The 14,178-nt window shown below is 44.8% G+C and overlaps 1 protein-coding gene across 1 annotated transcript in view; it reads right to left on the bottom strand.

Moving 5' to 3' along the window:
• Positions 1-6,542: 6,542 nt before the first annotated feature.
• The window catches only part of BAZ2A (bromodomain adjacent to zinc finger domain, 2A), a 16,051-nt gene continuing 8,415 nt past the window's right edge, over positions 6,543-14,178 (bottom strand). The window contains exons 11-27 of the mRNA XM_006897679.1: positions 13,687-13,787; positions 13,313-13,378; positions 12,773-13,006; positions 12,419-12,673; positions 12,033-12,247; positions 11,644-11,718; positions 11,250-11,430; positions 11,090-11,149; positions 10,764-10,908; positions 9,653-9,903; positions 9,140-9,538; positions 8,757-8,979; positions 8,493-8,648; positions 8,239-8,390; positions 7,796-8,085; positions 7,403-7,682; positions 6,543-7,076 (exon numbers count right to left, since the gene is read on the bottom strand). Coding sequence (XP_006897741.1) covers positions 6,543-7,076; positions 7,403-7,682; positions 7,796-8,085; positions 8,239-8,390; positions 8,493-8,648; positions 8,757-8,979; positions 9,140-9,538; positions 9,653-9,903; positions 10,764-10,908; positions 11,090-11,149; positions 11,250-11,430; positions 11,644-11,718; positions 12,033-12,247; positions 12,419-12,673; positions 12,773-13,006; positions 13,313-13,378; positions 13,687-13,787 — 3,617 coding nt within the window. The remainder of the gene's footprint in view (positions 7,077-7,402; positions 7,683-7,795; positions 8,086-8,238; positions 8,391-8,492; positions 8,649-8,756; positions 8,980-9,139; positions 9,539-9,652; positions 9,904-10,763; positions 10,909-11,089; positions 11,150-11,249; positions 11,431-11,643; positions 11,719-12,032; positions 12,248-12,418; positions 12,674-12,772; positions 13,007-13,312; positions 13,379-13,686; positions 13,788-14,178) is intronic.

The following is a 14,178-nucleotide window of genomic DNA, read 5'->3' as shown; positions in this document are numbered from 1 at the left end:
CCCATCTCAAGGTCAGGAGTCCTAAAAAAGTCTACATCTTGCTCTTTAATGCAGTCTCTTTTTGTAAGACCTAACTCTGTACACATGGAGACATACAGATAGAAAGCCTTTGCCTATCTTGAACTCCCTTACCAGGGAAGGAGCCCTGGTGGAGTAGTGCTTAGCGCTTGGATACCAATCAAAAGGTTAGCAATTCAAACCTACCAGCCGTCCTACAGGAGAATAACATGACAATTTGGGTCTGTAAAGGTTTACATCCTCGCGAACCTTATGGGAAGTTTTACCCTGTTCTGTAAGGTTGCAGTGAGTTGGAATCAACATGAACACCAACAGGTTTGGTTTGGTCACTTCAAGCCAGCTGCTCTCCACCAGACAATCAGGACAGAATGCCAAATAATGGTGAATGAAAAGCAGGTGTTCACTAGGAGGGCTGAGGGAAAAGGAGCTGTAGCATCTGTCATTACAAGTAATTTGAACCCAGCTTTTTCTCCTCCCTTGCACCCCAGAACTGAGAGTCCAACACTCCCTACACACAGACTGTCCTTTTTGCAACCTGGAAGTAAGGAAGTGGGGGCGGTGAGTATATAAAGTATGGAGGACAAAATGCCACTATGAAATTTCTCAGAGGTGCTTCCAACCTCCCGAAGGGCTTATATACCTTCCAGAAGAGTTTGGGTGTGGAGATAGGTCCTGTTCGTGCGCTCTAGCCCTCACTCAAGCAAAGTACACCAGAGTCACTTTATCAGTAAAAAAACACCCAGAAATCTGGTTCATCTGATAGTACATTTGGGGAGCTTGGCTCTGGTAAGTTTAGCACAATGGGGGGTCTTTTCATGTTGTTACCATCGCTGGTTCTCTTTTCCTTACAAAACTTGAGACCAGTTTACCTTCTTTGTATTTCAAACAAACACACACAACACGTTTAAATGGCCAGGACTTTTTAGTTACCATTTTTGTGTTTTCCTCATGTGAATCTAGTCAGTAGATTCTATTATTTCAGGCCTGGGCATGTGAAATGATGGGGAGTCTGAAGTTATTTTCAGTAGTAAATGGCTAATGGCACTGAGGAATTTTTTTGGTGCTTTTGGGTTACACTCATTTATTTTTCCTAGTTACTCATTTCTCACATACTGCAAAAAGGTCGGAGAAGGAATAAGGGGTGCTTGGGGCTGGACTCCTTAAACACTACATTTTATTGAGGCTGAAGAGGCCATTTTATATTGTGCCTAGCGTTTCCTGAACCCTGCCTTTGTGGAGCCCAGATCTTACTCTGTCTTCAAAACTCTCCCCAGCTCATCACAGATGCTGGCAGTATTCTTTATTTTAGGATTTGGTGCTTTTTTCTGTCTTCAGACAGATACACTTAGATGACATAGCTCTTTATGCTTATTATACTGTCCATCTCATCTCATGCTGGTGTTGTCACTCCTCTCCTCAGCCTCTGGGATGGCACAGCCTGAACTGGCTGGACTTTTTGAAAGTTAGTGGCATTGTTGGAATGAACAGCAGAGAGAAAATTTTTTAAATTTTTTTTTTCTTCAAAATTTATTTTTTTGTGTGTGTGTGTACCATCAATCAGATCTGACTGGTACAGGAGGAGATAGCCCCTCCTTCTCCAGCAGAGCTTTTGGTGGATTTGAACTGCGCACCTCTGAGACTGCAGTGCAGCTTCTTGCCACTAGGCCATCAGAGCTCCCTCATTTTAAAAGATTTTTAACCAGAGTTTGAAGAACTGCATAGCCTAGGAAGCATGCTGGGTCTGGAGAGGTAACTTCAATAATAGGGAGGACACAGAAGACGAAGACCAGACTTTACTGTTCTAGAAGACCATTCCTGAGTTGAGCCACTTCGGTTCACTCCTGTTCCTTTCTGAGCTGTTCGTCAGTAAACTCTTGTACTTCACTTGGTGCCTCTAATGTCAGCCTCCTTCAGGCTGGAACCTATATGTAGTTTATTATTTTGCACCAAGAAAGTGCTGAGGTCTTGCTGAAATGTTGCAGGAACCACAGATTACTAGTCTTGAAAAGGAACTTCTGCTGCCTGCTTGACCTCATGCCCTACCTTCTCAGAGTGGCAAGGCTGCAGCACTCATGAGGATAAAGTCCACATTCACCCTGTGGCTCTGCTAGACCTGGCCCAGAGAAGAGGGGTTATTAGGAAAGTCAGCCTGCGAAGGGTAGATTTTTAAATTCACTGATGGCTTCCCAATTCCCTTTCCCAGAAACTTCCTGTTGCTACTTACATTTTAGGTCCTTATAAACATTAGCAGATCCCTAAAGTTACACTATCAAGCTCCACCTTTTCCTCCCCACAGTGGATCTTACTTCAGCAGCTGAGACCAGCCAATGAGCTCTTCTTACTTGCATTCTTAGCTGGATTTTGCTGTCCCTCCCTTGGGCTGGTCCCATGTATAATACTGAAAAGGCTGGGCATCTTTTCTCTCGTTCAAACAACTCTTTCTCCTTGGTTTCTCTGTTTTGAATAAACCTTCATTATTTTCCAAGCATGACTTTTTGTCCTTGTTACACATCTACCTCACAATCTCATGGTTGAACAAAGGCACAGGCGCCTGGTTTATGGCTTTCCTTTATTCATTCTGTCCTTCTCTTCCTATGTGTTGGGAAGCTGGGGGCTTACATAGGGTTCATGATCCAATACAAAAATTTTGATTGTCTATTTCTAGAATGTCTTTTCTGGGACTTTTAGCTCACTCATCTCCCTAGGGTTGTGAACTCTCCAGCAGGTGCTGCTGTGGTAGGCCAGGGGTATAGATTTTGGATATTAACTTTTATCCCTTAAGACATTAACTGATGTTTGGGAACTGCTCCCAGGAATGCCAGAACAAATTTTAGCAATTAAAGGGCTAAAACAGTTGCCCAGCCATACAGGTGAGAGATAACCAAGCACCTTCTGGAAGGCAGGAGCGAGAAAGCAGCTACATGCACTTACTGCTCCACCTTAGTAACATCCAATTAGTTCAGATTGCTCACCAGACAGAGCTTCCCGCCTGGAGGGTAATGGAACTTCCCAGCCTGAGTCAACCAAATCCCAGCAGCATTACTGGTGTCTCCATGTTCCAGCACATACCTTTTATTTGGCTTTTTAGGGTAGACAGGTGTCTTCCTACATGCACCTATCACCTAGGACAGGAAATTTATACCCCAAACACATTTTGTACATTTTTTTCTTTATTCAAAAGTTTCTAGTTTTATGCTCTTTCCAAATCTATGCCAATGCCACACACTAAAGCTTATTCTTCCTTTTCTAAACCCTCATTCATCCCGAGTTCCTTCTGTACAATTTAGTAGTTACATTTTGTCTCATTTCAAGTTTTGTTTTGAAATAAAACACTAAAAAGTCTATTTTCTTGTTTCTTATCGCACATGGGAGGGAGGTGGGATGTTGGTGATAGGCCCATCTATTTGCTACTACAGGAACACCATTGGGATTATAAGAAGTAAAAACCCATGTCTAAAAAGACTATGGCAAGCAGAGATGCAGAATGCCGCGTTCCTCCAGAATGTCAGTCTGATTTCTAGGCAGGTACATAAACTGCCCCACTCGTATGTGCTAAGCTGTGAAGCAGGGGTCTTATTTCTAGATGCTTCTTACAGGGGAGCTCTGGTGGCCTAGTGGCAAGAAACTGTACTGCAATTCCAGAGGTACACGGTTCAAATCCACCAGATGCTCTGCCGGAGAAGGAAGGACAATTTCCTCCTGTACCAGTCAGATCTGATTTGACGGTACATGAACAACAACAAAAATAATGATAATAATAGATGCCTCTTATGGAAATTATGGGTGTATTGTACCCTTGCTCACCATCTCTCACACTAAACCAGTCATAAACCGTCCTAATACTCATGTCCCCTTCAGGCATATGAGAACCTATGTTGAAGGCAAGATAAATACACAGAGTCTTTCAATCTCTATCAAATGTGGTTTTTATTCAACGGACAAGCACTTTTCTACAGCTGCACTTGTGGAACATCACATGGCAAAAACAGGAGGTTTTTTTCTCTAGACTATTTTTTTCCTTTTTTAACCTTATTAAAAATGAGATTGGTCCTAAAAATATAGAAAGAAATAAATTTAAATTCACAAAAAACTGTACATTATCAAAAAGTCACTAAAACACCACATTTGGTTATATAAAAAGTCAGTCCCTTTTGTAAAAGGAACCTGGAAACTTGGTGGTGATGGTGTGGTTTCTTCCTGTTACCAGACTGATTGATGGGAGGAGGGGGTGGGTTATATTGTTTTGTTTTTAAATCTGCCTTCCCTACCAAAATACCCTATTTGTCAAGAAAAGAAAATCCACCTAGCTCAAGGGGCAGGTAAAGGTGAGGAAAGAAAAGTGAGAAATGGCCCCTTTGCTCAAGCCCTACTCCCTTCTGTCCCCATCTCTTCAAGCTGAGGCTAGGACCCCTATTCCACCTTAAGAGTGCCTGGTCCCTAGAGAAAGAGATGGAGCTGGGAGAGGAACACAAAGTAAGAACTGAGATTTCACTCCCTGATCCGTCTCACCTCCAATAATACAATTAATCTAGTACATTTTATAAAACTGCCATGGGGAAAGGGGCGTCCCATTCCTAACAGTTCCAAACATTTAACTAACACAAAGTCTGTTACAGCATATTTAGATAAAATATAAATATTTATGCATAATATAAAGTCAATCCAAATATTCTTCAATCCACCTCATATTAAAAAGCAAAACAAAATCTCAAATAAAATTAAAAGTTCTGAGGTTTATCTGACAGAAAAGGCGACTTTAGAAGTAGGTTGGTTATGAGGAAGAAGGAACACAAAAGAGTAAGGGGCTGCCCCAGGACCTACACTATCCCCTCCCCTTCGGCGGCTCTTCAGTGCTACAGAAGGACAAGGAATGCTCCACCTCACCTGACACCCTACCCCACCGAGGGAACGAGGGAACGTTTGTTGAATGCCTCAGCTCTGCTTGGGCCAGCCAGCAGCCACCTCCCCTGTGCAAGTACCCGTAATCTCTGATGGGAGGGGTTCTGCTAAGCAAGAAAGCAGGGGGGTTAAGAGTCCATGGCTATAGCTGGGAGTTAGCAGCTTTCCTCTCACATATCGGGGGATAAACCTGCGCATAGTCCCATGAAGGGCAGTGGTGGACCCAGAACCCCTCCTCTGTACTCTCCTATACTCCAGGGTCTCTGCTGCTGGGAAAAAGAGTCCTGGGATATAAAATAGGCAAGGAGCAAGGAAAGCACAACTTAAACCCACAGAAGCTCATGGGGTTGGGAAAAGATCCAGTTCTACCCCTCTCTCTGCAAAAGCTTAAAATTTCAAGCTACTGAGAGAGAGGAAGTTACTGCTGAAAGATTGCACAGTTTGAAGAGGCTGGAACAGAAATGACCGAGAGGAGAGAAATGACAGACACAGCCTTGTCTCCAGAGACACTGTTCCTTGTGGTTTCTCAAAGACTTTAAGTTATGGTGTAAAACAATGAAAAAGCTGGGAATAAAAACATATTGGGGAACCTGAACAAATATTTCAAACAATACAAGGGCATAATCAAAGTGTTCTCTCTCACACACACTTACACACACACACTTACACACACATAACCCTCTCTCTATTTCTCTGAGACCAGTCATTGCTACCTGGCCTCCATCTTGGGGGGTGCGCCCAAACTCAGCAGTAGTTGTCCCTGAGGAGTTCCCAAGAGGGAGGTTTGGGTAAGAGGTGGGGAAGGAGGCTAGAAGGCTAAAGATGCCTCCCTGTCCTCTCTCTCCAGCTACCGAGTTTCAGAAAAGGCTGGAAACTCAGCGTATGAGGAGCATCTAACACAGAAGGAGTAGCTATTGGCAGGAATATGGGCAGAAGCAAAGACAGGGACTACTGAACCTCTTTTTCCTGTGAAGGGAAAAAAAGATTTGGAAGAGAAAGAGAAGAACCCGTACACAATAGTTTTAGATTATTGAATGAAGAAAAATCTGAGAAAATGGAAGCCAGTGGTGGTGGTAGTGGTGGAATGAGAGAGAGGGGAGAGAAAAAAGAAGCAAGAGAGGGACTGAACATGGAAGCAGCATGTCCAGGGCCCGGTGTCCGGCTTGACACACTTAGGAGTTAAGTCCACTTTACTGGCCGTCACTGCGGGTCCGCACACAGTACAGAGTGTTTTCTCGGTTTCACACATTCACTAGAACTATTGCTATTAAATAGCCCCAGAAAGCTGGGGCACATACAGGTAAGGAGAGGGGAAGCTGGGAGGAAGAAGCAGGGATGCCTTTCTCCCTCCCAATCAGTAATTAGGAAATAAACCAGAAAGGATTTTTTTTTCTTCTTTTTTTGGCTTTTAGTCCACAAAGGACCTCATCTCTGCCCCTCTAAGCTGAGGAGGAAGGGACAGAGGGGTGTGGGGCACTGCCTAGGGTCAAGTAAAAAATCACAGCATATCTGACTCTTGAATCTGGACCCAGGGCAGCATCAGCAGGTGAGAATGGCAGGTTGGTTGGTTTGTTTATGGAGGGAGGAGGAATGCCACGGGTGACTCCCCACCCACCTTCCCTGCCTCACAGATTGGCCTGTTTTCCCTGATAAAACTCTTCCCAGCGGCTCTCAAAGAAGCGGCGCATGATGTGCCCCGCCTTGCCCACTTCAAAGTCATCCTCATTGAAGATCTGGCAGTTGTCAAAGACTAGGAGGGCATCAGCTGCAAATTCTTCAGAGCTGGTATACCCTCCCCGGAGGAGCCGTTCCCTCATGGTGGAAAAATCCATGGGGTTTTTGATGATTTGTCGGTAACCTCTCACCAAGTGTGGATTCACAGGCTCCAGAAAAGGCCATGCTGCATCATGGGACTCCATCTCCATTAGGATAATCTCACAAAATGTGAGATCACTGTGGTGGTTCCGCACAGAGAGTCGCCGCCGCTTGGTCGGGGACAGCCCTTCTGAATACCGAGGCACTGTGAGGCTTTCTCGGCCCCTTGATAGTACTCGACGTTGGCGGCCATCAGCCGCTGGGAAGTTCAGTGCATAACTACTTTTCCGTTTCTGGCCTCGCTTTGGGAAACCAGGCTGCTGAATTAATTCTCCCTCTACCTGCTGATGACGGAGGAACACAAGGTTAGTAAAAACTCTGTACTGTGTGGCTCTTCAGTCTAGATGTCACCAAGACTTTAAAATATACATACTTATTCACAGCACCCAAAAAAGTAGTTTTTTTGGTAAGAGTATGCCCATTTTATAGAAGCGTTTACAACTGTAGCATTTAAATGACTTGTCTAAAGGACCGGAACCCAGGTCTCCCAACAGCCGGCCTGGAGCTCTTTATAAGGAAAGGTTGAGGTTATGAAGAAAAGGGGGATTTTCAGGAGTAGTAGAAAGTAGAATGAACAAAGTCTCCACTTCTTGCCTGAGAAAGTTCTTACCTGTGCCAAACATACAGCACAGAACCAGTCTCCTTCTGGGACAGTTTCCATCTTGGGCCGATGGCAGTAGATGTGGCAGCCACGGTCACATCCATCACAAAGCAGAAGATACTCATCATTGTCACCCTTCCCGCAGACTAGACAGGTCACTTTGTTGACAGTCTTCTCCCAGGCAATGGACCGCTCCAGTTGACCCAGGCACAAGCACACTTGTGCTGCACTTCGGCACCGCTCCAGGGTCTGGCGCCAGGCCCGAATGCGAGGGGTGATCTCATATGATCTATAAAATGAATCGGTAAGTCTGTAAAATCATCAGTAAAAATGAAGATCTACTATAGAAGAAACTTGTCCCTTCTCCTCAAGACCAAGGGTAAGTATGAGGTGATCACTCACATCTCTGTGGTGGCGCACTGCGGCGCACCATTGGGTGTACTGAGCAGGGCCTTCTCTAATACAACTTCATGCGCTGACCAGAGGGGCTCCCGCAGGTACCGCCGCTCGACATTCTGCTCCAGTGCAGCCAGCCGTGTCACAGCCAGGTCCAGAGGGTTGTTAGTTTTACGCTGGGGTATCAATCCTTCCCTACACCGACCTCTCCAGGTGATATCTTCCTGGGAGTTGGGTAGATGCTCACAGTAGGCCAAGTCTTCACGGGTAGAATCTGGGCTAGGACATGTCCACCCCTGCAGGTGGAGAGGAATAATATCCCACATTATATAGTATGAAAATTAAAAATCAAAAGAAATGTGTCCCCCTTATCTTTATTTTTATCAAGGTACAGGAATTAATAATGCTTCCAACAGACAGCCTTCTAGTTGAAGACTTTCCCTGCATACCCGAATCTGCAAATCAGAAAGGATAACTCGCTGTTCCAGCTCCTCAACCCACTGAAGCACAGCCAAATCTGCCTCATATGTTTTCTCTTTGGAAGACCAACTCATCAGCCCTTCTTGAAAGGCAGGTAGCTGGCTCGGCTCAAAGATGGGATCTGGGAACAGAAGACAGAGGAAAAAGTCCATCAGGTCACTGGCAAGAAGAACAATTCAACATTTACCTTGGGCTCTTCAGGTTGGTCAGGTGTTTATCTTACCATTTGAGGGCCGCAGGCAGACTTCCTGCAAGAAGTCCCTGTGCTTGCTAAGGTGTTTGTGAAGGGCTTTCTCCCTGATGCCTCGGGGGTGCAGGGCCTTGAGTGTGGCATCCAATGTCTCGGGATCTTGAATCCACCACCAGCCTGAGCGCATCTCTGTGAGCACAGAGTATACATTTGTGGGTTGTTAGATGGAAGACAGGAACTAAGTGCCCACATCTGATGCCAGTTCTATGTATACTTTTCCTCCCCTGGATCACTCACCAGGGGGCACAGGCTGGGCTGTCAGCTGGGTTAGGTAACGCTGCTCCATCTGTTTGAAGAACTTACTGGGTGGTCTGCCTCTCCGTTTTGGCTGTCCTAACCCTGTGGGACTCTGTGGCATTTCTCTAAAGTCTCCTGCTTGCCTCTTTGGGGGTACCGCAGATAAGGGAGTGGAACAAAGTTGCACCGGAGAACAGGAATTGACAGCACTGGGTCTAATCACCTGTGAATAAGAGACATAAGGGGATGGGGGTATTTTCACATTTATTTAGACTTCAATGTCCCTATCCCTTCCTCCCACTTCAGGTATGAGTCTTCAGCCAGGCAAGGAGGTTTGTGGCAAGACGACACTCAAGTGCATAAGAACAATTCTGGATACTTACTGGCTTGGATGAGGCAGGATGCTGAGGGGAAGGAGTGGACTGGTCCTCAGGAACTGCGGGGGGTGGTGTAGGGGCAGCATTGCAGGGCATCTGGGCTGAGAAGCTAAGCCAGGGAGTCTGAGGATCAGGGTTGGATTCTGTTTCATCAGTTTCTGCCTCTTCCAAGGGCTGTGATGATGGTGGATCCAGTTTTCCTGGGCTACTATCAGGTGTGAGGACTGAGCTGCTCAACAGGGAGCCATGACTCTGAGTCTGGCTCAGCCAAGATAGGAAGGCTGACTGGCTAAGGTCATGTTGACTCTGACCTAGTGACAAAGGGGAACCTTCTGGTTCTAGAAACCCATTATGGGACGACGGGTAGGACTGAAACTGAGGCTGGGGCTGGGGCGGGGATTGGGTCTGAGGAAGGAGCTGAGGCTGGGGCTGGAACTGAGGAAGGAACTGAGGCTGAGACTGGGACTGGGACTTAGGCTGGGGCTGGGGCTGGGGCTGACACTGGGGTGGGGGCTGAGCCTCAGGCTGAGGCTGGAGCTCAGGCTTAGTCTCAGATTGTTCTGAATTTCGACTCTTGATAGGGGATTTAAGGTGCCTAGGTCTCATAGATACAGGCTTAGTTTTTCGAGGTCGGCCTCGAGCCCTGGCAGGAGAACCAACAGAGGTATTACAGTCTGCTAATTCCTTCTTCACAAAGAGGGATGAATTAGGTGCTGGATGGGCTGCCACCTTTAAGGAATCAGTTTCCTGCTTTATCGTATCTTCAGGAACTGTAAAGAGAAGTAAGAGCTTATGACATATTCTGATAAAGTGAAAGAAAGAGGATGTATATATAAACAGGGTATACATGTTCTTTTTCTTCCTACTCCCTTTTGAAATTCTACTAGAACAGCTTACATGTCAATGAACATAAACTCTTGGGAAGAAACACTAGTCCCAAGTAATCATCATACTCCTAAACTAACATTTCTTAACAACCAACTATACAATAAGCACTATTTTAAGAACATTAACTCATTTTAATCCTCTCAATTACCCTGTTAAGTATATTGTTGCTGTTGTATACTACAGAGTTAGAACCGACCCATAGCTGACCCTCCCGCCGGTTTGCAGAGGCAGTTAATTGCTCAGAGGAGAATGCCCATCCTTCTTCTGCAGAGCAGTTGGTGGCCTCAGGATAGCAGCACAAGTTCTTGCCACTAGGCTACCAGAGCTCCCTGTTAAGTATATTATGATCTTTACTTTATGTATGTATTCATTTGTAAACTGAAAAATGTACTCCACACCATTATGCTATACGGAGTTCTCACAAAATGAGGAAAAATTTAATACATGCAAAGAGAAGAAACAAAACACACACAAACTGGCATTGATTGCTGTTGTGTCAGAACTAACTCACAGGTGACCCTCCAGCGGGTTTTTGGAGGTTATAAAGACTATGGGAGGAGACTATGCCTATTTTTCAAGAAGAGCTCCTAGTGGACTTGAACTGCCAAAGAGGTGCCACCTTTGGATTAGCAATGTAATTCATTACCAGAGCTCCAATTAAAAAACAAAAACAAAAACAAAAAAAACCAGTGGTTTATTTTTGTTAACCAGGATTTCAAATGAAAGACTACCCCACACTTACGTAGAGTCCCCTCTGTTCCTTCCACAAAGATACCGGCCAGATAAGGCAGTACCCAATAGCGGCGTCTATAGCGATCTTGTCCCAAGGAGACAGCTCGAAGCATTTGGGATGAGAGAAGCAGTTTTTTGCGAAAGAAGAGCTGACGCTAGAAGTAAGAGAATAGATAAAATACATTTCTAGAAATTCAGTGATGAATTTCTCCACTATATGGATACAGGCAATGGCTCTTAGCTTCCCTATTAAATTGAAGCCTTTTGGGCCAAACACAGAATCTGATTACTTGCCCAGCCCAGATCTCTAGCTTCTGACAGTAACAAAACATATACCTTGCTGAGTTTTTCTACCTGGTGCTCTAGCTCTGGGATGCTGGATGCTGAAACATCAACCTAGAAAAGAAGTAAGTGCACAAGACAAGAGGAGCTAGCAAAGTCAAGAGATAAATAATCAGTTTCCCAACTTCCACCTTCCTCAGTCCAAGGACAGTACCTCTCCATCTCTTCGACCCCTACGGCCTCGGCCAACTACTATAGTATCTTCCTCCTCTTCTTCTTCCATGCCACTGGTTTCTTCCATGATCCGAGAACTGCGCCTCCGCACTAGGCCTTCCTCTGGGCTTTGTATCTCTACTTCAAGACGCCCAGTTCGTTTGGCCAGAGCAGTTTTTAGTCTTGAAACAGAGATTAAAGGGAACTGTAGTAAAGAACCTGGCACTGCCACAAAATGAATCCTCGCAATACAAATTATACCATTCTGAGCCCTGGTATGATCCCAACTCCAGGGAAGGCCAAAAGGGCACCAAGTTCCATGCAAAAGTCCTGGTTATGCCTATCTCTTTCCCTCCTCCTCTCCTCTTAAGCTCCACTTTCTTTCTTGTCCCTACCTCCGGAGCCGGCCTTCAACAATCCATTTGTTTTTCCTGTAACTGGACATACTCTCCAGGGTCTTGTCAATTTCACTACAGCAGAATAAGAGAAATGAGATTTTTAAATAAAAAAGGTAACACAAACTAAGAAGGCTAAAGGACAATATTGCAGTTGAATAGGGAGTTCTAATCTAGAACCCATATTGGATAAATGGCAAAGACTGTTAAGTTCTCCCAGGCAGTGCCCTGAGATTCAGTCCCAAGGTACTCCAGCATCTCGAGAGCATGGCACCAAACACATTACTCCAGGACTACAGAATGGATAATTCCTCCCCAATCCCATTCAGGCTGGCTCTGAGACAGGTGTAACTAAAGGTGCACATCCACTCCCAACCCCAGTCCCTCACTTGATGATAAGGGTGGAGCCATTAAGCTCATGCACAAGGAAGGCTAGGACAGCAGCCTTCTGTTGGGGTGGCTGGGCCTGAAAAGGCTGGGTGCGAAGGCTGTCACAGAGGGCTGGCTCCACTCCATATGCCATCAGGAAGCAGCGTAGGATCTCAGACACATTGTCCCTCGTCAGTGGGATCTCAGATACCTTCTCCCCCAAAATCTTTAGAGACTGTTTGAAGAAAAGCATAATAGGAGAGAGAAAAAGAGAAACAGTTTAGATAAACATGGAAGGGAGAGAGAATAAGAATTAGACAGAATTAGGGAGGTAAGACAGAGAAACACAAACAAAACACAACACTGGATCCTAAGCCCCTTTCAATCCCCAAGGAAAGGGCTTCACCTGACAATAGGAGGGCAAGCCAGGATCATAGAGTGCAGCCTTCAGGAGACGGACCAGCAGATCTTGCACCTCACCCGCGCTATCACCTTGGCAAAGGAGTCCCTCCTGTAGAACTCCCAGGCTTGGCACATCTTTGGCAGGATCAAAGCCAAGCACCTTGCCGAAACTGTGCAGGAACTCTATTATGGTCAAGCAATCTGAGAAAGCTCCACTAGGCAGTAACAGACCAGGGATGCGTGAGAAGATAGGCAGAGGCTGTAGGGATGAAAGAGATGCATTTTCATTAATGGAAACATCTTCCTAAGTATTCTCCCCACCTCCATACTTTTGCACTTGTTATGCTCCCTTCACTACCTGGTGGTCAGATAAACACATATCCTCTGTGGGCTTCTTCATCTCCTCCAAGATCATCTGCTGCCTCTGTCGTTCCTCCAAGCGCCTCTGCATGGCTAGAGTCTTATCTGCTTTACAAGTTGGCTTAGCTTTGGCCATCTCATCCTTTTCCTTCATTTTTATCTTCTCCTTCTTTTCCCGCTTGACTTTTTCCTTCAGTTTTTCCTGCTTTGTTTTTACCTTCTCTTTCTCAACCTACTCACCCACAGAAGAGAGGAAGAGTTCCATAAAGACTAGTCACTGACTTTCCCTGATCCCAGCCCTTCCAAAACTGGCAGACCAGAAATGTGAAAGATCATCTTTAAACTTTAAGCCAAAACTATTTCCTTAAATCTTCTTGAATGTAATCAATGACATGAAATTGTGTACACAGAAATTAGTGTTTCTCTTATTCATATTTTCAACAAAAATAATTTTTTTTTAAAATCCATGTGCAAGCATTTCTGCAAAGTAGTTGGATGGATTCAAGGTTATAGCTGGTGAGTGTGTACATGTACTCACCTTAGATTTCTTCTTCTCTTCCTTCTGTTTTAAGTTCTTGGGCTCTTGTTTTCGCTTGTTTCTGGTCTGTAAACCATAACAGAAGTAATTTCCCTCAAACTTTTAAAGTATCTGTTTGGCTATGATTAAGAAACAAGAGTGCTGGGGAAAAGTGAGATATACGATTCAAAGACAGCAATGCATTAATTCTCTGACCCTGGATATGCCCACATTATTCTCCAGTAAGCCCCATTCTCTAAATCAAACCCAAGAGGTTTCAAGTTAATAAATATGCTATACTGAAAAAGACAATTGTGGAAAATGAAAGAAAAGATGCAACAGGTTATAGGGAAAGTTAGTGACTTTCTCCAATGTATATCTCAGATGCAGCTTACCTGCCCTTGGACAGTAGTCTGGCATTCTCCACGCTGCACCTTCCGCCTCATCTTCTTTTTAATTTTACCCATCTTTTCTTTATCCTCCTCATTCAGTGTTTCTGTCATGTCAGAAAGAAAAATGAGAACGATCCCTGGCATTCAGGGCAGCACATGTCTGTCATAAAGTTGGCCCCTCAAACAACAAGAACAATTTAAGTTTTCTTTTTTTAAAGTATAAGGAGGTGAGGGTAGGAGCTGAGTGTAGAAGAGGCACTTGCTATATACACATAAAACACAAATGACATTTTTGCCCAGTGCTCTTGGATATAAGCAGAATGCTCTCAGTGTCCTACTAATAAAAAATGAAACCATAATGACAATCTTTTTTTTTATCATTTTTTAAAATTTTATTTTATTATTTTTGTGTGAGTGTACCGTCAAATCAGATCTGACTGGTACAGGAGGAGATTGTCCCTCCTTCCCCGGCAGAGCATCTGGTGGATTCGAACC

Source organism: Elephantulus edwardii, unplaced genomic scaffold (assembly GCF_000299155.1).
Source record: "Elephantulus edwardii isolate Elephantulus edwardi_28Jun2011 unplaced genomic scaffold, EleEdw1.0 scaffold00212, whole genome shotgun sequence".
Lineage (NCBI taxonomy): Eukaryota > Metazoa > Chordata > Mammalia > Macroscelidea > Macroscelididae > Elephantulus > Elephantulus edwardii.
Note: the sequence above shows the minus strand (reverse complement) of the source record. Positions and strands in the feature narration are given on the sequence as shown.